Source organism: Motacilla alba, chromosome 4 (assembly GCF_015832195.1).
Source record: "Motacilla alba alba isolate MOTALB_02 chromosome 4, Motacilla_alba_V1.0_pri, whole genome shotgun sequence".
Taxonomy (NCBI): domain Eukaryota; kingdom Metazoa; phylum Chordata; class Aves; order Passeriformes; family Motacillidae; genus Motacilla; species Motacilla alba.
Window position 1 is genome coordinate 7,395,593 of NC_052019.1, and position 23,101 is coordinate 7,418,693.

Genomic DNA, 23,101 nt, shown 5'->3' on the forward strand with positions numbered 1-23,101 from the left:
GTCGGGAAAAGCTTCTCTTTGTTTCTCCTTGTGTATTTTATGTAATTGTTTCCTAATAATTTCTATAAAGACAGGGATGTAGCACCTTAAAATGCCTTAATGGGAGGTTCAAAGTATCTTCGTACACCCCCAAACACAGTAAAGGGAGAGGCCTGACTGGAATATGTTGTTGCTATTGAAGTACAAGCAATAGCTAATAGCCACAAGATTCCTGTTTCTTACGGGATGTAGGAAACCCCCTGCACACACCCTGTTATAACCACAAACTTCCATATTTCTCTATTTTAGAGAAAGGGGAGATTGTATAGCTGGAAAAGCACAGCACAGAAAACAGCATGTGATGTTACGTGCTACTAATGATGGGAAACCAAGTCAACAGTAAATGCCACCCATGGAGTGTGGCATCCTAACGCTGGCAGATGGCTGATGTATTACTGCTGTGATGGAGATCGGGAATTCATGGTGGTTTAGTGACTCTTGAGGAGGCATCGTGCTTGGATTCTGTGCATCTTACTTCATTCTAAAAGACATCCTTGTTGACAACTTTATTGTTTTAACAATCATTTCGTTGTTGCTGTCTGGTGACTCAACAGTAAGGACTGTTTTAATGTGCTAAATAGACTGTGAAGTCCAGTAATAAAAAACGGGTTGTTGAAGCAGCAAAGTTTCTCTCTGTGATTTCATGCAAAAGAATTCAGCAGAATAGCTGAGACTGCAGGATCATAGAAACGATTGTGTTGGAAGGCACCTTAAAGCTCATCTCAATTCCAACCTCCCGTCATGGGCCAGGGACACCTTCCAGTAGCCCAGGTTGCTCAGAGCCCCATCCAGCCGGGGCCGTACGTGGGGACAGGGGGACAGGGGGACACGGGGACAGGGCGCAGCCAGCGGAGCGCGTCCCGGGCGGAGCCGCGCCTGCGCCGCCCGCTCTGCCCCGCGCGGGGGCGGGCTCCGGGGGACGCAACGGTCACGCGTGCCGCTGTCCCCGCCCCCTCCCGCAGGGCGCTCTTCCGATTGGCGGGCGCGCCCCGCACGCCGCTCTCTCATTGGCGGGCCGGGGCTTCCGTTGGGTTTGAAATCGTGAGGCGGCGGCGCGGGGGCTGCGGTTCGTGCTGTGTGCTGTCTCAGCTGGGCGCCCTCGGGGCTCGTCCCGGGAACTGCCGGCAGGTACGGGGGGCTCGGGGACCCCGGTGTGAGGCGGGGCGGAGTGTTTAGGTTTCCCTTTGTGAGATTGGGTGCCGCAGGTGGCTCGGTGAGCCCTCTGTGAGCGGGGGGGGAGGGACGGGGTCGGGGAGGTTGGGGCTCTGTTAGCGCTGGAGGCAGTGTGGGGCTGGGAGGGGCTGTGTCGGGAGTTCTTTGTGGGATTGCAGGGCTCGGGTCCCGCTCTGGGAAGTTGGGGTGCTGTGGGGGTGAGCTCTGGGGCCTCTCTGAGGAGCTTGGGGTTGGGGGAGGGTTTAGGGGCCTGGGAGTGCCAGGCCAGGGGAGCTCTGGGGTTGCTCTGTGAGTTTGGGAGGAGGCTTGGTGACCCCTCTGCTCCTGGAATGGTTTGAATTTGATGGGGTTTGAATTGAATTTGGCTGAGGGCTCCTCAGTGAGCTTGGGGTGCTGTGGTGTTTGGGGAGTTTAGCGACCCCTTTATGAAATTCACGCTTGGGGTGCTGTGGGACCGGGGGTACCTCCGTGTCTAGGGGCGTCTGGGGCAGCTCTGTGAGCTTCAGATAAAGATATTTGGGGGTTGTTTCTGTCAATTTAAGGATGAAAAGCAGGAACTGGGGGGGTAATGGGTGGAGCTCAGTGCTCCGCCCCACTGAAGTGGGAGGTGAGGATTTTGGGAGCATCTCTGTGTTTTTAGGATGATACGGGATTGATGGGGAGCCCGGGGTGAGGCAGGAATAAAGAGGGGCTGGGCAGGCTTGGGTTTGGATTTTTGGGGTTTTTTTTGGAGTTTGTTTTTTTGACTTAAAACATGTTTCGGTGCCGTGATAGGCAGGGATGGACCTCCTAAAAAGCGCTCCCCAGCCTTCCTGCTCTTCCCCTGCAGTCAGGAGAAGGTGATTATGAGAGACTTGCTTCTCAGGAGAGTGTTTATTTGTTCTGAAGTGAGATATTTGCGCTAAAATAAATATATATATATATGCATCAGTCAGCTGTGTGTCAGTTTGTATGGAAATATTCACAGCACCAATTTGCTTTGCCATCAGTGAGTGCTCTGCACATCAGCTGCTGGAGGAGTTCAGAAGGATAATTAAGTAGAAAAATTCCATCTCTGCCCTGCATGTTCAGTGGCTTTTCAGGCATTTGAGACCACGGTGGTGTTTTGGATATTGTGTCCTGGTATTTGTTAAACAACAGGTTAGGTTGAAGCACTTTACAAATGATGCTTAACTGAGGATTAATTACCTGATGTCAGGTCATTAAATTTATGTAAATTCTTAACTGTAGAATGGAGGTTCCTGCATGTGCCATGTAAATATCCTTCTAAAATAAGGAGCATTTCCATTTTTGTGAACTTTGACAGATCCATGGAAAAGTTTGGGTTGAAAGGGACCTTAATATCATCTAGGTCCAACCTCCCTCACAGGGACATGGACACCTTCCAATGCACCAGGTCGCTCCAAGCCCCATCCAGCCTGGCCTTGAGCTTTGTTTTGCAATGGTGGGAAAACCTTCTGCCTTTCATAACACTTATGTGCCTTGGATGCTGACCACTTTAAACAAAGATATGAATAAGGCCACCCTTTCACTTTATCACAGCTGCTAGCTGATGAACTTGTGGAATCTTATTTAGATCAAAATTTGACTGCAAATTTTAAAAATAAACTGATTAATTACTTTTAGTATTTTAATCCTAGAAAGAAATTTGATTTTTAGATTTAATATCTAAAGTGGTATACGTATATGGTGTCAATTTATTTGGTTTGGATTTGGTTTAGCAATGGTGCACAAGTAGCTCAATGACAAAGCTGAAAAAGTCTCCAAACAAACCTCCCCTGCTTATGGAGCTGGCTTTAGAAGTTGACAACTTTACCATGTCCTCGGCTTGCTTCTAAAGTAATTACCATAAAAATACAGTTTTTAAAGACTCACTTCATCTGTTGTCTCAATTTTAGTTTGGAATAAAGGAAAGCAATGGCATTCACTTCAAGTTCTACAAGTGGTTAATGTAAAAATACTTAATACAAAAAATAACCTGAACTGAAGCATTAATATGATGAATAAAGAAGGAATGAAGGAATAGCTAATACTGACGTGCTTTGCATGCCATTGCTTCTGCAGCTATTGTTTGCATTCCATTGCTGATTAAAAGTGCCTCTGTCAGGCTTGCAGACAAAGCAGCTGAGTTCTGTGGAGAGTAGGAAGCAAATTTTCCCATAAGGCTTAATGCCTACATTAACGTGGAGAAATGTTTGGAGGCTTATGTGCAGAAATTTAAATACATAGGGGCAAGGAGACTGAAAACATTACTTAAAATTTTCAGTCCAAGTGTTCTTGTTACCACTTTATGACACTGAAAACAATCATCTGTACAGATTAATCCTTAATGTATGAAGGAAAACAGGCTAAGGATGACATGTTTGGACAAATCAAGCATTTGAGATCACTTAGAATGGTTAAACATTGCAGAAAGCCCAAGTCTCTTCCACTTGATACTGGTTATCTTGCACAAGTGACAAAGATAATACATCAGCTCACATGAAATAAATTGCTTTGATAGCAGTTTTTGAAATAAATAACTGCACTTCTCAGGTGTCATCCTTCATGGACAGTGGTTATGCTCAGATCTTCCTTGCCTTCTGTCTAGCTCTTTTTTTCAAAAGCAGCTGTGCCTCGCTGAGTGTTAGTGTTCAACCTTTAAGTACAGCAGTGGCTCCAATGGGAATAAAAAGCAGGCGGAGTTCAAGTACAATACAGCACGGTGGCTTGCCTGGTGTATTTTAAGTGTGCTTTTTCTCTATTTCTAATTTATTTTCATGCTTACTCTTAGTTGCAGCCCAGGTTTTAGTTTCCAGTCTTTCACACTAGTACAATTACATCAGTATTTAACAATCTACTAAAGCTTGTGCATGTCCAGTGTAAGAGCAATATTTCAGAAACACCTTTCTAATGAGGGCACTCTCATTTGCATACCAATGATGGCTATGCTGCAAAGGATTCCTAAGTACTATGTGCTTTACAAGAGCAGCATATGCTCAGACAGTGCAGGAAAAGGCTAATTTTAATTTGATCCAGGACTCTGATCACAAACACTCCCTAACTAGCCAAATTTGTTTCTGCTGTTTGCTGGTGTGCAATGTAGTCATGAGACCATGGGAGTAAACAGGTGATTGTCATCTGTCTCATGTGGCCCTTGCAGGAGCAGTTGTGCTGCTTAGCTGGATGCCCTGTTACAAGAGACAGGCTGTAGGTCACTGGCTGAAGGAGCTGGGAATAAGGAAGCATTGCAGGTGACAGAGCTCCCTTTAAAGGACAGGCACGCAATTAGTAAGGCTAGAATGTGAGCCGTGGAAGGCCTATCATCAACAATTAGCTTTTCAAGCCCCTACCAAAAGCAGAGGGGCTGTGCACTGCTGCTTTTAGATACTTCAGAGTCTCCCGAGATAGACCTTTCCCTGTGAAGCCTTTCCATGCTTCTAACTTTCCCTTTGAAGCTGTTAGTCTTGGCTAGTCAGTGCCGGGCTGCCAACTTCTTGCATTATCTCAAAGCGCATCTGGCTGACCACACCCTCTCATTCATGCTGCGGTGCTGTGTGTGTTGATGTTCTAGAATGAGTCTGCAGATTTTAAATGCAGAAAATGGAGAAAATGGAGGAAGCCTTAAGGATGATTTAACAGCGGAAGACTGCGACTTTTTCTTTGCGCCGCCGGAACCCACAGGGAGACCTTCTATTCTTCGCCTGTCCCAGAAGGAAAACTTGCCACCAAAAAGTGGGGGAAAAGTGATGAAGGTAAACTTCTGGTTCTGTGTTATTTTTATTCTTTCTCCTTCTATATCTGCCACTGAATGCATGTGCTATTTGGTGCTTGAAAAATACTGTGCTCATGTTTTTCCTTTTTCTTCCCTCCACCCCTTTCTTAAAGGTAACCTTTCAAACTCCTCAAAGAGATCCTCATACCAGAAAAATCCTGAGTCCTGCTATGACAGACAAACTTCAGACTGCTTTTGCACTTGATGATTGCCGTGAAGATGTGGCAGATGTTTTATTTGCACCCTCTGATGCTGAGTGAGTAGTGGATCCACTGCTTGCTGTGTTACCCATGCTCAAGTTAACGTTCCCTATTTTAAACCTGTATAGTTAAAGTATAATTTTCTATTCTATAATAAAATGTAAACTGTGCAAGAGGACCAAAATTAATATTGACTAATGCATTAACTTTTCCAAAGATAACTTTCATTACTTTTAAGAAAATTTTATCTTGATTGTAATATTAATTATTGAACTTTATTCCTGACTCCTCTGTAACTGATTTCATTAAGGTAACTTAGGGTATCTTGAGAAGAGATACTGTAGGAAACAGTTTTGTACTCTCTACTTGATGTAAGGTTTCTGTGTGAGAACACAACTATTCTGAAGCTAAGCCTTAAAATATCTTATCTTGTATGTTAAGTACTGTTGTATCTTGAGTAAAATCTATAGAGATAAGTCTTCTGAAAGGTTAGCTTGAATTGACACCTTGCATCAGGGAGTATTAAGATTTTCTTTAATCTAGCAGCACAAAGTGAATATACCATCAGTCACAAGTGTAAACATGTTTATGTGCCTTTATAGTCTAGCAGCCTGAGTCTCAAAGTGGCTCATAGTAGCTGTTTGTAGAAGAGCATAAAATCTGCAATGTTTCAGTTTGGGGGTGTCGTGACAATATTAAATGCAAATTTTGTTACTGCCTTTTAGCCCTCCTTCAAACTAGTATTGACATCTGACATCTGTAATTCCCACCAGCAAGAAGTCTCAGGTCTTAGTTTTGCCTTCTGCATGCAAATACACCCTTCTGTTTGTTTTTAACTACCCAATACTTTCATTTGATCCCTGTTTTTGTTGTTGGGAGGGGAAAAAAAGGGAAAAAGATGGCAACCCTTAAATGTTCTTTAAGTGTGTATGTTTGCTTCAACTGTTTATTTCCATCTACAGTCTAGTTCAGAAAGCTATTTCTGAACTAACCACCACAATTAAATAATGGTATTTATGCCCCAAATTCATTGCTTGCACAAATAAACAAAGATTTAGTACTTATGAAGTTCGAGTGGGTTTAAAGGATCAGCACCAAATTGTTTCAGTTAGGGCATGATTCTATCAATGCACTGTTTGTGCTGAATGTGTCCTCTCTAGTTTTAAAATGTGAGGATTTGTTTGTAACAAATAAATGAGAGGGCTCCGTGTTGCTGAACGGGGTCACTTTGGCCTCGGCACAAGCTACTGACGTTCCAAGCAGGTGCCTCGCTCCTGACTGGCATTTATTAGGTTAAACGCTGAAGGAAAGTGGGAGGGACCCGAGTAGTCGCAGCCTGGGGCTGAGCTATTGCCGGGAAGAGGTGCTCTAACCGGGTGAGAACAACTTCTTCAGCTCTTATCTCCCGCCTCTGCTTTCCAGTTTATCCAAGTGGAGTTTTTAGTGAGTGGCTTTTAATCATGTTCTGTTCTGCAGCAGATAAGGATGGCAAATAGAAATAATAACTTTATGGAGGGACAAAACAATGGGAGGAAATCCTCTTTCAGGAAGTAATGGCTTAACTCTCTGTAGTCTGAGGCTAAGCTTTCAGAAGTTGTTTGGAGTTTGGGGAAATAAAGTGGGCAGCAATAACTTGTAGAATATTCAGCAATAGTGAGTACACAAACTCTTTAACCTGTGTCTTTTGGTAGAAAATCTTAACCATTCTCTTACTGGAGAAGTATTTTCTTGTATATGGCTCTGCTCTTGAGATCTGCTGTTTTACAGAATTTAGAGTGCCTGAAATCCAGGTTCTTGTTTTGTATGTAGGCCCTCAAAAATCAAATGGTGGTGCATACTTTCAGTGGGAAAAACATTTGCCAGAATGCCCAGCCAAAGTAATGACTAGTGTGGGAGAACCTGAATCATGACTTGGTTTGGTCCCAGACTTGAGTCTGTCATGACTCAGATGAATCTGCATGAAGATGGTACCACAAGCTGTGTTTGTGTTTGAGCTGCTGACTGTCAATCACTCCTCCTAAGCAGTGTGTGTTTCACTGCCTAGTGAAAGGGCAGTGTCCAAATGCTGGGGTGAGTACAGCAGTCTCCAGGGATGACTGGCATAAGGTATCAAGGCTGTGTAAAACAGGTGGCTTAAGAACATTGGTTAACTTCAGGGGTTGATCTCCCTATGTTTCACGTGTACCAGAGCTCATAAACCTTGGCTGTTTAGGTGACAACTGAATTCTGGCTGTTATATTTTGCTGTCAGCTGTCTTATTGCCAAAAAAAAATCTGATTACTCTGACCATGCAAAGCTACTTGTGCAAATCTTTCTAAAGATAGTTTCAAACTATGCCTGCAAAGTAACCGTCATCTTTTTTTCTTTTAAATGCAGCACATGTCAACAAAAGACCGAAGCTGAAACAAACATTACACAAATGCCAGAGAAGGTCAGCGTGGCTCCTTACCCTGATGATGAGATGCCAGTGAAGAGTCGAGGTTCCTACAATCTTGATTTTGATAACCTACACGACATCAATCCTTTTCAAAGTTCAGTACAGTTGCCTCATTCTCCTGGAAATCTACAAAAGTCTCCTGTAAAAGTACCCAGCCCTGAGAAAACTATTGAAAAAAGTAGTGACTCTCTTCTGTGGGATGATGCAGCTCCTTTTGCTTCAACCACAGCAAGTACAGAGTGCTTAAGTGAAGACAAGGCTCTCATCTCTGAAAAAGAATCTGCACTGAGCGAGCTGGAGTCTAACAAATCCAAGCTGTCCCCTAAGCAAGCAGTTGGTGACTCTGAGCAGGGTGTGAAGTCTGCTTCCACAGATGCAAGCCAAACTGATAATTCAGTGGTATTAGCAGAGGCACCTACACCTCCTGTGCAGTCACCTGGCAGCTTAGGTCCCAGTAGTTCTGATGTGAGTAACTCTTTTAAAACTGGGGAATCAAAGCTTCAGAATGCTTCTGTAGCAGAACAAGCCTCTGCACAAGAGTCAAAGCCTGATGAAGAGCTGGGTGTCTCCAAAGAGAAACCTGCAGAAAAGCCTGATATCACCAAGGCTGGACCAGTAAAACTGGAATTTGACTTTGATAATACCACTGCTAGAAAACCACCTCCTAAGAAACTAGGTAAAAGACCTGGAATTAAGCCACCTTCCAAAAAAATTCCTGTTACCAAAACAAAACCGGAGAATACTGAAGTGCAAGATAAAAGTAATGTGGAGGATGAAATCCCTATTCCTAAAGCATCTTATCAGTTTGATTGGGACAAACTTGATGATCCAAACTTTAATCCATTTGGAGGAGGCTCTAAAATTTCCACCTCGCCCAAGCGTTCTAAACCCAGTTCTCGGAAAGCTCACCTGCCAGAGGAACAGGAGAGTAAATCACCAAGAAGGGAACCTCTTCCAGTGGAGCAGGATAACAGGCCAAGTACCTGTGAAACTCTTGAGAAAGAAGAACCCAAAAATCTGTAAGTGAATCTGTAGCTGAGTGCAGGAGCACCTTGAATTCATGGGAGGAAAGTTAGATAGTATCTCAAACTAGTCCATTCCTACTTCTTAGACTGCATCCCTCCCACGTTGGCAGAGTCTGTTGTTGTCTATAACACAATTATGTTGCAACAGGAAAGATTGTAATTGGGGAAACTCCTGAGATGACTCGCTTTAGGCAAAAGGTGTTCTTAAGTCTGGGAGAAAGGGAGAGAACAGGCTTAGGTGGAAAGAGCACTGTCCAAGTGGTGCTTTCCCTGCTTCTCCAAGATTAAAGTGTGGAGAATCAGGTGACTGCTGCTGTCTTTAAATAAAACAGGGAAGTAGGCAGCAGTGTTGTGCATGGTGCAGCATGGGAAGGGATCAGGCAATTTTGTTCTCTGCTGAACTCCGAGGTGCTATTTATTCGCTGCATGTTCTTTGTATCTAAATGCCATCTCCAGTAGAAACACCTGGCTATGAGGCTGCATTTTTCTTGGCAGCACACAAGGAGGACGGAATATGTTGTTACCTTTCCTAGAAAGTCTAGTTGTTAATGTTACTATAGACAGTCAGGTGCTTGCCAGAACTAGACTGGAACAAATTGTTCATTTGACAGAAATGTTTGCTCTCTTGCTCCCTGTGTAACATGATCAGTTCCTGTGTACCAAGGTGAAAAGTTTACTTACTGCTGACAGCATAAGTGGAGTATTGGGCTTCTCTAATGAAGTTCACACCAATAATCACAACATTGCCTTGGAAAGAGGAGCAGGCTGCATGTAATTCTGTTCTTAATTAAACAAAGAGCCTGTCTTAACTTAAAAAAACAATGAGCCTAACAAATGAAAATAAGAGAGCAATGTGAAGTGAATAGAAATAAATGATGCTGCTGTGACTTTCTGCTTCCCAGGAAACAATACTTGCCATGATGGGAGAGCTTTCTGTCACCTAAGTTGTGACCAGGCAAGACAGTAAATTTACATCCCCACCCTCTGTAAAGTTTCCTGTGCTGTGGCAGTAGAATCTCTCAAGGAAGCTATCTTTGTTCAATTCATCTGGTAATACAGAATCTGAACTGTGTGATGTAAATACTGATTTTTAGAAATTCTGTTTTTCTTTAGGGGAATTGTTGAGCAGAGTGTGGTAGAAGACATGCCAAAAGCTCAAGAAGAGAAGCCAGGAGTTCAAGCAGAAGCTGAACTTCCAGGAAAAAGAGAAGTGGTAAGGTATAGGAAAGACAGCCAGTTCTTACAAAGTTGTTCCATGAAACAGTTCTCTGGCTTAATAACTTAATCTTGTGAAACCTATTTCTGATATTTTGTCTAAGAATTAGTGGGTTTATGCCTCTTCAGCAGCTCTAGAAGGAATGTCAACTGTGCAGACCTGTGTTTTGAAGGTAACATCAGAGACAGCCAAATTTGGTGCCTTGGTATTTAGTATCTTTTATGATCATCAATTGCATATAAGGAAAAACATAAGGGTGTGGACTCTAGAAAAGTGGCTCCTGAGCTGTTCTCAGTGTTGGTAGTTTAATTTTTATGCCTGTGAATTCTTGTTTTATTATACTGGCTGCCCAGTTAGTTTATGACAAACAATTTGATCATTAAAATGATTCTCATTGCATTTTAAAATCATTATTTTAATAATTAAAAGGATTTTCTTTTTCTCATCAGGAGAAGCAAATGAGCCCATCTAAAACGTCTCCAGCTTGTGTTGCCCCCTCTCAAGATAATTTGGTTTCCACTGACAGTGGAAAAAAGTCAATGTCTGCAGAAGAAATTAAACCGACTTCCCCTAGAATTGAAGTAAGAGCAGAGGAGACAGCTAATGCTGAACCTGAAGAGTTCTTCAGACCATCATCAGAAGGTAAGGGCATTTCTTTTAAGCAGACTGACAATGTGTTGTTTCAATAGTGTAGATTTCAATAACGTAGATTCAATCATATAGATATTTTTCTACTTAAGTTTTTTATTATGGATAGTTTTTCTCTCATTCTGCCCTCTGAAAGGACTCCAGAACCCACAAAGACTGGCAGTGCTGGGAAATGTATCTAAGCCTATTTCTGATTTTCTCTGGTTTAAGCTAAGTTCAAAAAGCTGGCTATTAGAATTCAGTGGCCTGTGAAGATGGAATTTAGGCCGGTACAGAAACTATCTTTTTAGAGTTTCAGTGGCAACTTTTGGGCTGAAAAATTGCTCCCTTAAAATAAATTCTGGTGTTAAAGACTTTGTAAATGGAGAGCTTGGGAGCTACACAGCTGTGTGTTTGTGAGTCTTGTAGGTTACTGCAGGCCTTAGCACTACTGCTTTCATATTGCAGCGAGTGAACTTCCTGACAAGGGTGCTTGTCTTGAGAGCTTCCTACATGACTGTGACGTAACCACTTGGAAGGGTTATTCCTGGTAGGAGCATTGTGTGGAAGGATGAGCAAATGGTTTGACTGCAGTGTAGTCTGTCACTTACCTTCACACTGGAGTGGAATCACTGATTTGGGAAATGGTTATAACTTATCCTTCAAATCTGAGCTGTTTGCTAATTTTAATGATGGGACTGACAATCTTGCTCTTTCATGGGGCATTGTGTGTAACAGAATATCTGAGTGTGCTTGTCACTCTAGCCATGGAACAACAGAAGTTCTTCAACTGTGTGTTAAATCCTACATGTTCTTACAAGTACTTGGGAACAAATGGAAGTTGTAAGTTTGCGTAGCTTAGAGATCTTTGCTTTTTCATGTGGAGAAGGACATTTTAAGCAATGAAGAGCTCATAAGTCATGAGACTGAGAGCAGGGATTTATTTGCTTTATACACATATGTGTTTGTTTCTGTTTGTGGTAGGACAGTTTGGCAGTATTGCATCTTCATTGTATTGTTTCCTCATTTTCCAGTTTTTGGAATGGGCATAGATTATCTGGAACAGTTTGGGTCTTCATCAGTAAGTATGATGTTAAATATTTTGTTTACCTTCCTGGCAGTGTGGAGAAGAAAGCAAAGATGAAAGAGTCAAGCCTTAAATGTTTTCATGAATTAACTTTACTTTGAATTGTCCGCAGAAATTTTCATCTATTCCAAAGAAATGTGATGACAAGGCTGGGTAGGGGGTGATGGTGCAAAGAAGGAAATGTAGTTATAAGCAATGGAACTAAAAATCAAAGGTCTCTGGCTGTCAGTGTGCAGAGGTGTTATTTATTTTTAATAGCTCCGAAACTGAGGTGAATGATGTTTCACTTCTGGCCAAAACTGCTCAAACGTGATGCTTTAAAAGTGCAGGATCATTGTTTAAAAAACAGTTTTTAAAGCTCTTTTCTTTATGGCCAGTTTCAGAAAATCTGTCTCTAAGTGGGGCTTGTCATGTTTTAATCAGTTCAATTTAGTTATTCTTACTGTTATTCTGGACCCAAGCAGGAGACTCTCTGAACAGTGAATGTTCTGAATTGAAATTTAGTCATATTGTGTTTGTCCTTATGATTTTATAAGTGAAGACAAAATGGCATACACTGGTTTTTCAGCTTATAATGCTCTTTCCCTCTGTGTCTTCTGGTTTGGAATAGTTCATTAATGGTTGCCCTTTTGATTCAGTCTGTGAGCAGATTGAGCTCCCTTGATATTACATAAGGCCTTAAGCATGTGGGCACAGAGTTCTCTTATGTAATTTTCCTCCTGAGAACAGTGCTCTGGCCACTGAAGAATAGGCTCACCCACTCTTCAGAGGATTATTTGTGTGTGGGTGGGATGTGTGTGTTGAGCTCTGAAACAGATCTGTCAGTTAATGCCTCTTTCCCCCCTTCAGTTCAAAGAATCAGCCTTGAGAAAGCAGTCACTGTATTTGAAGTTTGACCCTCTGTTGAGAGACAGTCCAAGAAAACCAGTTTATGGTACTATTGAATCAAGTGATAGTATCATGACAGCTCCATCTCAGCCTGGGTAGGTATTGGCTTAGTACATAAAATCAGAGTTGTTTAGATTGGAAAAGACTTTTCAAATTGTCAAGTCCAACAGTTAACCCAGCACTGGGGAGTCCACCACTATACCGTGTTCCCAAGTGCAACATCTTTTAAATAACTGCAGGTCTGGTGAGTTGCCTGTTCCAATGCTTGACCACCCTTTTAGTGAAGCCGTTTCCCCTAAAACCCAATCTAAACTTCCCCTGGTGCAATTTGAGGCTGTTTCATCCAGCCTTGTTCCTTGGGAGATCCATGTCAATACAAATTCCCCTCGGGTGGTTGTAGAGAGTGAGAAGGTCCCCCTGAGCCTCCTTTTCTCCAGTCTGAACCCCCTCAGTTGCCCCTCATCAGACTTGTGCTCCAGACCCTTCACCAGCTCTGTGCCCTTCTCGGGACATGCTCCAGGACCTCAGTGTCCTTAGAGTGAGATGCCTGAAACTGAACACAGGAGTCAAGGTGTGGCTTCACCAGGGCTGGGTACAGGGGGACAGTCACTGCCCTGCCCCTCTGGACAGACTGTTGCTGGTACAAGAGCTTGGCAAAGAAAGACAACACTTGAATTTAATGGTGTTATGTTTGTGCATTTTTAGGCCTGTTGCTGATTTAATTAAAGTGCCTGAGGAAGCTGGAAAGCCTCTAGTGAGTCTTCAGAGTGAAGAAAAACCAAAAGGACTAGATCTTCTGGGGACATTTACAACTTCTGTAAGGGTGTCTGGAATGCTATCAGGTTTCATGTTGATAGTTCAGGAAGGGGATAGACTAGGTTCTGGATTTAAGACTTAGACAGGTCTTTTAGGGATTGCAGAATCTGATAAATGTTTACTTAATTGGTTGTTTTAAACTAGGTTGGATACTCATTTATATTGAAGTTGAACTTTGTGATGAACATTTTCTTGAGTATTAAAAGTATTTTTTGTGGAAGCTGATGCCATTGCACGCGGTCTAAGGGAATTTGAGCTATTTTTGAAAATGCTCTAGTCAAGCAATCTTGTTTTATGCAAGTCAAGCTACAAAAAGCAAGCTATGTTTTGTAATTGCATTGGTGGGATGAAAAACACTTAGTTTTATAGATGCAAGAGCATCCAGTTTACCATAGATGCATATAATTTGAACAGATCTGCCTACAGCAGCTCATCCTGAAATGATCTCTTTCACTTGTGAAGAGCAGCATGGTGTCATCTGCTTTGTTTCTGATGGCTGTAGTTGGTGAATAGCAGTTTTGGTTCTACCTTACAGGTATTTCTTAGAGCTATGTGGTCAACTTCAGGGTAAGAAAGTTTTATGCTAACCAAGTTGTGGAGGTATCTGGTGTGTTTAAGTGAGATACATTGACTTTGAACAATGTGCATGCACCTAATCAGTGGTATGACAATAGGAATCTGTTGAAACTTTGTATTTTACTTTTCTTTGCAGGATGCTGGTCCCCTAATTCCAGACTCCCTGAGTAGTGATGTTCCTCCAGTCCCTTTTGCTACTTCTACAAACACTGCAGTGGATGCTATTATAGATGTGCTAAAATATAGCCAAAAAGACATGGACGCAGCTGTTGAACTGGTGAAGAGAGAGGTATGGTGGCCCTTCCAAAGCAGAACTTGGCATAGGAAGGTCCTTTTGTTTGGATTATTTGGTATAAATTTCTACTTTGCAATTTTTCTCATCATACTTGACATAAGTATCTCATTATGAAAAGCTTGCTGTGGACTGGATGGGTTCTGTAGGTATAGGACTTTTTAGAGCTAATACCTAAGGGAATAGGACAAACTTCATTATTAGCCAGTTCTGCCTTATATCTGGTCACTATTAAAAGGCACATGTTATCAGATGGGATAGTTGGGCTTGATATCGGTGATCTGGATACTTCTTATTCAACAAGCAGGAATACAATTTCACGCCAGTGGAAGACAGTGACTTATGTAACTTCCCTAAGACAAGATAAAGCTGAAGTACCTGTTCAGTGCTATGATCAGTTCTGTTCTTGTGGGACCTGAATGCACAAGAACATGTCCTGCTCATAAAGTGAAGATGAGCTCTGGAGCTCACTCCAGAGGATAAATACATTAGTGAAGGAGGGAAGAAGTAGTTGGTAAGATTTTAAGCCTGTTCTATAATTGAAGAAATTGCCTTTAGAAGCCCATCTTCTGACTGATGCAAGAGGACTTATATATCCACTTACTTCAACAATTGGAGTACTTGATTCATTATGACTTCTGAGTTATGTTACCTTACAAACACTAAATAATGTAAGAGGAGGATTTAAGCATAAATGTCCTTAAAGCTAATTGTGTCACTTCAGCAAAAAGTGGAGCTTCCAAAATTCCTGGCTGCTTTACTGCAGGCAGTGGCATTAGGGACACCAAAGATGACCTGTGGTTATTTGCTGCTCAAGTTCTTCTTTTGTTTTAGAGTACAGAGGTAGTGGCTTTTGCAGGAATAACTCTTACTTTCTGTCATTTAGGAGGTGGCTTTCACTCAGCATATTGTCTAGTACAGGAAAATAAATGTGGCTTTGACAGGGGACAGCTTTTAGTGCATTGATCTAAAACTAAGAACCTGTCTAATAGCAGGGGGTAAAGCTTGTAGTATCTTTAAAGTGCTGCTCTTTCATGTTGGAAAGAACTACTTTAAACCTGGAAACACTGTTGTAGGTGTGACTGGATGACTCCAGCTGTCACTTACTGCAATTCCAGGCCTTTTTATTTATCAACGTGAAAGGAAGACAGGCTAATATTTTTTTTCATCTGTGAAACAACTCAGAAATAGAAGGAAAGTGAGAACCTGTTGTCATTCTGAGCAAATACAGCACTTAGGAAAGCTTGCTTTTTTTGGGGTCTACTGAACCCTTTTTGAGCTTGCAAGTGCAAGTTTCTTATTTGTTTCCATCTTCACATACTTTTCCTTTTGTAATATTTTTTTCCTAGCTTTGCTATCACTACTTCTCTTAATAGTACATTCTGGTTTTGCTTGTGTCCTACTTCCTGTCACCTGAAATATTGCAATATATTAAAAATTACATTGCTCTAAAATAAATACTGAAAAATCAGTGTCCTACACTTTACTATGTAGTTTTGTGACAAAATTAGCAGTAATCATGTGCTTCTACTTTCTCTTTTTTTTTTAATTCCAGTTTCTTTTATGTATTTTGAGCCTCTTGTCTTTGAAGGCCTCCCACTGTGCAGTCAGCTCTGTGGTTACACCTCGTAAATTGTTATGGAGCTTGCACAAAGTGTATTTGTGCTGCTTAATTTTGTTACTGTGAGCTCTGCTTTAGTTTAGCTGATGTGAAATAGGTATCATTATTCTCAAGTTAATTGAGGCATCTTTTAATCCTCCCCCTTCCATGTTCCCTAATTTAGTGTTGAGTATAGGTTACTGCAAACAGCAGTTTGATGTTGAACAGCTTTCTGGTATTTCTCTCATGTGTTAATATTAGCAGGTTTGTGAAAGTGCTTTTTTTTTGTCTTCCCTGAAAATAAGAGGGAAATATGTGTCACTTGAGAGAATGTGTTCTCTCAGAAGTTACAGTCTACACAGACACTGAGTAAGAGTAGCCAAGAGGTGGGTTCTTGGCTGAGTTGACTCTGATCTTGCCACTTGAAAAGATATTGGAAACGTGCTGGGAATCATATATGCAAAATCTATGTATTAATCTAAATTTTGAGTCAAGTTTGTAATTAAACAATTTTGATTCTGTTAAGCAATTAGAACTTATTTCTCTCTGTATTAAGTTAAAAGTATACCCAAGTTGCCCTTCAGACTGTTTTTAGTATCAAATCTTTAATATTTTTTTTTGTGCAACAAGTAAAGGTTTACCTTTTCACCCTCAAAGGTTCAAGAAAAAGAGCTGGAGATTGAGGAATGGACTCAGAAGTATAATAAGCTTCATATGGAATACAAAGAAATGGGGTATGAATCTGTCCTGACTTTTATATCTACTTAGTTATTCCAGATGCTTTTTCTAACTTATGTTCAACTTTTCTCTTTCACGGTTTTTAGAAAAATAGTTGCTGAATTTGAACAGACAATAACACAAATTATGGGTAAGTTCCCTATTTACACTTTGAGTGCCTTGGGGGGCTGAGACGTGCTTAGCCCAGAGTTACTAAATGAGATTACTACTCTTTCACCTCTGACATTAATATTTCAAGTGCTTCCAGGATAAGTGTCAGGTTTAAGACAAGACAGATTTTATTTTTTCACAATTTTATGCATATCCAAATAGACATGATATCACTTGATAGGTAATGATGGCTTTTTGAATCAGGCATAAACACAACTTTTTCTTATTCTTCACTGGAGCTGTTGGTTTATTAAAACTGGCAGATCCAGTTGTCAGCACTCTGTGTTTAAATGTTTACTCTCTGACATCAGTTAAGTGGCAAGGCATCACTAGAAGTTCTTGCTGGACAGATGTGACCTTTTGCTTTAGCCAAGTTTGTGGCTTCAAAACTAGGAAAGACATCCAGTGAAGCTCTTGTATAGTTGCACTTTCTTAGCTCAAACCTGAATTAGGCACATCTGTGCCAGCTCTTCTGTGCTCTTCTAAGGCCATGGGAAACATAGCTTAGGTGTACTAACCCAAACGTCTTCTGAAAGTCTGCTGTGCTAGTCTGACTTGTTACCCCAGTCTCCTCCAGATCTTCCAGCTGTTGTGTATGTTTAATTAAAAATATTTTTGGATCCTTGCTTCTATCACAATGTTCGAGGCTCCTGTAACAGTAAACTCAAGTGAAGTATTTTGACTACAGTGCAGGAGAGAAAATGCTTTTGGCAAGCACATGGTTGTGATGTTTAAGTTTGGTGTGAGGTAGTATGTAACAAAGATACAAAGACTTCTTAAAAGCACACACATGGTGTCCTTACAGGTGAGAGGCTGTGTTATGAAACCTTTGTAATGGGAAGAATTGAAGGTGTGTGGGGGGGTTATCTGTCTGTCTGTACTATGGAACTGGTTTTATGCTAAAGCAATAACTATCATGGGTTAACTCCACTTTCTCTAGAGGATGCTCAGAAGCAAAAGGAAACCTCAAGGAAAGAAATACAGAAGCTGATGGAAGAGAAGCAGCAAGCTCTTTCAGATCTGAACTCTATGGAGAAGTCCTTCTCTGAAATCTTCAAACGACTTGAGAAACAGAAAGAGGCATTAGAGGGTTACCACAAAGTAAGATGATTTAATGCAAATAATACCCTTCACTAAGTCTCATTTATTTTGGGAGAGGAAATGGCTGCTCTAGAAATTTCACCATTAATTAGGTAGCATAGGGACTACCTGTAAAACAGGTGCTAAGTTGTTTATTTAAATATTTTTTAAAAACTACTAATTTGTTGTATTTAGTGACTGACTTAAAGTAAGATAATGGTATCTTAGAAGGCAAAGTTTCTTAAACAGAAGCGAGCTGTTTCTTGCTGCAGCACATCTTTTTTGCTAATCATAGAGATACTCTCATGTGGCAACTGCTGCATTAAGAGCAGCTTGTTTCCCCTACACCATATTGAATGGATGCTGAAGAGGATGTGCAATTACAAGCCAGAATAATAGGTTATTAGGTGCTCCCTACTAAGATGCTTGTGGGGTTTTTCTAAAGCTAAAGTCAAGCCTTCGTTGTGCAGCTTCTTCAGAGGCTGGAGGAAGGAACCTAATGAGGAGTATAAGCTATGGTTTCTTACTCCATGAAATGCATGAAAATTGATTCAGTTGGTGCTTAAAGTGCCTTCTGATTTTTTTCACTCAATTATCTTTTAATGCCCCTGTTTACTAAAACTCAGAATCTAGCCCCTTAGAAGCTTCATGGTAGCCTAGGTTTTAGAAATAGCCATAGTGTCTGTTAAAACTTCATTTTCTTTGCTAACATGTTAGACTTCCTCCATCTTGTGTCCCTTCCATCTCCACCCCAAATTCAGAAGCCCTTTGCTTAGCACGGAGATAAACATTGCTTGGAAACGCAATTACTAAATTCAAGACCCACAATTAGTAGAGCCTTAGCAATTGTTTCCAACAGTTCCAACTTCCTTCAATGCCAATAAAATATGTTCATAGTGTGACTACCAAGGTAACTTTCTTGTTGTTAGTGTTGGATTTGTTTACATCAGGGTCCAAAGCCTGAATCTTTCCATGGATTCTTTGGAGATGTTGGATTTCTAGCTATTCTTGTGACAATTGCAGCTTAATACAAAGCTGATTAAAAAAAAAAATGGAGCAAAACAAACAAAACCAGTTAGTGACTGTCATTTTAGTGACCTTCTTTACTCGAGTTTGCAACTAAATAATGTACTGGGGGAAATATGGTGAATAAATGTTTGCAAAGTTAAGGTAGTTGAAAGGGAAGCCATTTAGTCCATATAGGCCTGTGGGATTTCATAGTTCCTCTTACTCCAGTGAGCAAATACTGCCCCTCAGGTGTAGTCAAATAACCCATTTGTCAAGTGGGGAGACTCTGCCATCTACTTGCTTAAACAACTAACTGAACTTCTTTGGGACAGAATGAAGAAGTTCTGAAGAAATGTGCAGAAGATTACTTAGCCAGAATTAAAAAAGAGGAGCAGAGATACCAGGCACTCAAAGCACATGCTGAGGAAAAGCTGCAGCAGTAAGTACCATGTCAAGAAGCCAGGTACCAGGAATGACACACGTAGTTTTCACTGTAGCTGCAGAATGTGGTTCAATAGTGCCAAAACCTGCTTTAAACATATTTCATTTAGTAATTAATCTGAAGTACAAGCATCTATTAATCTGAAGTACAAGCATCTATTAATCTGAAGTACAAGCATCTATTAATCTGAAGTACAAGCATCTAGTGTGATTCTGTGAGGGTTTTGCTGTGCTGTCTGAAGGGGGTGTAAACACCATCTTATGCCTGTTTCAGAGCCAATGAGGAAATTGCCCAGGTTCGCAGCAAAGCAAAGTCAGAGACTGCAGCACTTCAGGCCACTCTGCGTAAAGAGCAGATGAGGATCCAGTCTTTAGAGAGGAGCCTTGAGCAAAAGGTCAGTCACAACACCGTGGGTGAGTCTCTTCAAGCTGTTGCCTTAGACTGGGTTAAGAACTCCCTTGCATCAGGGCTAGGAGGAGCCTTGCTAACTGTGCTGGTTTTGATGGCTGCTGTCCTGGCAGGCTTTGGGAAATTGGCATTGAGACCTGACAAGTGTCATGTCAGGACTCCTCTGTATGTTTAAATTTTTTTGGAGCACAAGGTTCATTTCCAAACCAGTCTGGGCTCCTGTGTCAGGAGGTTGCTGAAGGAGGTGGTGATTAACAGTTACACATGGTGCAGAGCAGAATCTGGGAGTAAATTTGAATAACTGTCTGGCTCAGCTTGTTCATGAACATGACTTGTTAGCTGTTAGCACATATTTAACTGTATGTGACTCGAGTTTTCAATACTGTTCAGGCCATTAGTCCTTGTACTTTATATTGTTTCATATGGCATAGGTCAAGTCTTAGAATGTTCTATAAAGGCATATCCTTTGTTGTGACCCTTCTAAGGAATAAGCTTTTTGAAGATTAAAAGTCACTGCTGGAAGTGCATGCTGTTAGTTTTACTGCATTATCCTTGTTGCTGCCAGTATTGAAGACTCAAAAATTGATAATGCTGGCAGATTTCTATTATGGAAAAAAAACCCGTATTTGTAAGTCTTCAGGTTTATGGCTGAAGTTTGCATAGCAGAGGAAACAGTAGGCCTGTAACTGGAGAGATGAGATGAGCCATTTAACACAGAACTAGGTTTGTTCTTGTCATAAATACAGTAACACTGTAAGAGTTCTTATTAATATGGTTTAACTGTTCCATAAGGAATTCTACAAACTGGAAATTGTCACATGTCAGTAAAAGTATCAAGGCATCATTTTACACAGTCTGTCTTGTGAAGATTAAATTGTCCATGTCCTGAATTTTGGTGTACCTAACAAAAGCTGAGCCCCAATAATCTTGTTTCCCTGGGTCAGTTGGTCACCTGTATTATGGGAATGTCTGTGGAAGAAGCAGAAACAGTATAGTGCATTCTGGCTCATTTCCTGAGGCTCCTAAGGGTGCCATGTGACCTTTGGCATAGTAGACTCTCCTTTACATAAAATTTGCATGAGCCACCATCATGTAAATGGACTTTCTATTGCATAAGCTGGCAAACAGGACGTACTGCAATCAGCTCACTACAAGGTTGTAACATAGTTTGGACATACCTGAAACTCACTCTTTTCTTTCTTCCACAGACTAAAGAAAATGATGAATTAACGAAAATCTGTGATGACTTGATCTTGAAGATGGAAAAAAATTGATATCTTAACTGTCTTGTAAATATGTTTATTTTCTCTGACTTGCTGTCTTGTGTGTTCATTCACTTTTTTTAATGTATGTGGGGAAAAAATAAAATTCTTGATTCACTCTTCCATATTGTTGGCTGTATCTTTTGTAGGAAGCATCTGTCAACTTATGTTCAGTTGCTGCTTCCAGTAAGTAACAATGTCTTTCATAGCATTTTCACACATTGCTCAAAAGAAAAACTTTTAATCAGTGTACCTTCAGTCTGTGACCTGTGTAAGAACTTGAGTTCTATACTCTTTATCTGGCTTTATTGGGAAGGGTTGCCATGGGCACTGTCTCTATTTTGCCCTTGCTCTGCACTCACTTAAATCAAGGCATTCCAGAGTTACAAGACTGAAGTAAAACTCAACCTGCACAAATGCTGGAAAGTATTTAGTAATGTCAAAAGATTTGGAACTTAACTTTGACTTTGGTTTGTGGGTTTGGGTTTTTATTATTACTAAGAGGAGCTGCAGTGATTTTGTTTTTGCAGATAAGCTAAGCAGAGGGTTTAATGGCAGGACTGATTGCTGCTCTCCTTCTCTGGGGTTTTCCATGTCATTAGTCTGTCTGACACTATTGACTATAAAATGTTCAATCTCCCTGGCCCTGCCTGTAGTGGAGAGCCTTGAGAGCTGTGGCTGCAGGTCACAGGCCATGATGAAGTCAGCCCTAGGCAATAGCAGACATCTTGGATAAGCTGTTATTACCTGGCAGAGACAGCAGCAGGATTGTCTCAATGCAAGCTAAGGTTTCTGATTTTTAAAATTACTTGGGAGGTTATTCCCTCACTTCCCTGGCTTGTAGATGCACCTTCCTCAGAAGGGCTGTTGCTGCTGAGTGTGCTGAGCTGCACTTGGAGCCCTTCCCTTAAATCAGGGTGGTCTGCCTGGGCAGGTGGAAAAATGAGCAGCAGTGCCTTGAAATCCAGAGTCAACTCCTCTGTGAGGCAGCTACTGCTCAGTGTAGGTAGCAGGAACACCCTATAGAGCAAAGCTAGTTAATCAACATGGTTTATGATTTGTGGGGTGTTCTTTGTGATTCCTGCACCAATGTGAGAGGGTGACAGCAGTGATGTCAGTGATGATGTAAATATCATGTAATAATGATATTAAATGCCTGGCCCTTGTAGAAGTTGTGCTGTACTCTTTAACTTACAGCTTAGGAAAGTGGCAGATGGAAGAGGGAAGAAATAGCCATAGGAGAGCATACAAAACCAAAGTTCACTATCCCCTGCCTCACTGTCAGCTTGTAGGATGCCCTTGGGATGTTCCTTTGTAAAGAGATAACCATACTGATAAGAAATATTGTACTTGGTCTAATTTGAGACATGTCTTAGTTATGGAAATGGATTTTTCATTAGATTTGCAATAAAATGGTTTGGAAGGGACATTAAGATCATCTCATTCCAACCCCCAGTCATGGTCAGGGACACCTGCCATGAGACCAGGTTGCTTGGAGCCCCATCCAGCCTGGCCTCGAACACTTCTAGGGGTGAATTATCCACAGATTCTCTGGGCAGCACATGAGGCTGGCACCAGAGTTGCTGCTGCTGCTTGGCTACAATTAGGAAGGGCTCAGCATTCAGTCCCAGAGGCCAGACCTGTGCTTTGCTCCCTGCTGTTGGATCGTTGCTGTGCTGTGATGAGCCAGACTGGTCTGGGGGATTGATGGATTGGCTGAAGCTGCTGTTTTACAATAGGTCAATGTGTGGCGCAGGTTCACTTTGTACATTGTGCTTAAAAAGAGGGCAGCAAATGGCAGAACATTTCAGGGATAAATGGATATTTATTAGGGATAAGCCTGCAATCCTAAATATTTCCACAAGATGTAGCTGCTGCTTTTTGAAATAGGGGCTTTATGGGGTGGTGCTCAGCACTTCCAGAGGTGGAGGATGTCCCTCTTCTCAAGCTGTGCTTGATGCTAGTAGGACAATTGTCTCTATGATTTCTGTTGGAATGGATAAAGAGCTGCACAGGGATGTATGATAAATAGTAAACTGTAAATAGTGACAATGCTGTCTGGAGTTTTTGTGTTACAGCTGCCAAAGCATTACACCACTTGTGTGTACCTCTAGGAAACTGCTACATCAGGGAGCACTGGGCTCTTCCTTCCTGTATTTCAGGGTAAAATGACTTTCTATTCTTCCCCCTGGGTCTCTGTTATTTATGCAGCATACCTCTGGTCCAGTTTGCTGGGTGAAGAGAGTTAAATTATATTTTGTTGTTTCTTGAATATAGCAGCTG

The 23,101-nt window shown here is 41.4% G+C and overlaps 1 protein-coding gene across 3 annotated transcripts; it reads left to right on the plus strand.

Moving 5' to 3' along the window:
- The first annotated feature begins 1,056 nt into the window (after positions 1–1,056).
- TACC3 (transforming acidic coiled-coil containing protein 3) lies at positions 1,057–20,943 on the plus strand. 3 transcript variants are annotated; one of them, XM_038136373.1, is made up of 16 exons: positions 1,057–1,167; positions 4,766–4,946; positions 5,080–5,222; positions 7,543–8,622; positions 9,742–9,841; positions 10,294–10,486; positions 11,506–11,552; positions 12,408–12,541; positions 13,152–13,263; positions 13,975–14,127; positions 16,388–16,464; positions 16,555–16,598; positions 17,559–17,719; positions 19,039–19,145; positions 19,422–19,542; positions 20,765–20,943. In XM_038136373.1, exons 2-16 carry the CDS (start codon positions 4,767–4,769, stop codon positions 20,828–20,830), a joined length of 2,718 nt encoding a protein of 905 aa, XP_037992301.1. In that variant the 5' UTR covers positions 1,057–1,167; position 4,766; the 3' UTR covers positions 20,831–20,943. The 3 variants fall into 3 exon arrangements, with proteins under 3 accessions (XP_037992301.1, XP_037992302.1, XP_037992303.1); XM_038136374.1 differs by lacking the exons at positions 1,057–1,167; positions 4,766–4,946; positions 5,080–5,222 and adding an exon at positions 5,237–6,609; XM_038136375.1 differs by lacking the exons at positions 1,057–1,167; positions 4,766–4,946; positions 5,080–5,222 and adding an exon at positions 5,237–6,542.
- The last annotated feature ends 2,158 nt before the right edge of the window (positions 20,944–23,101 follow it).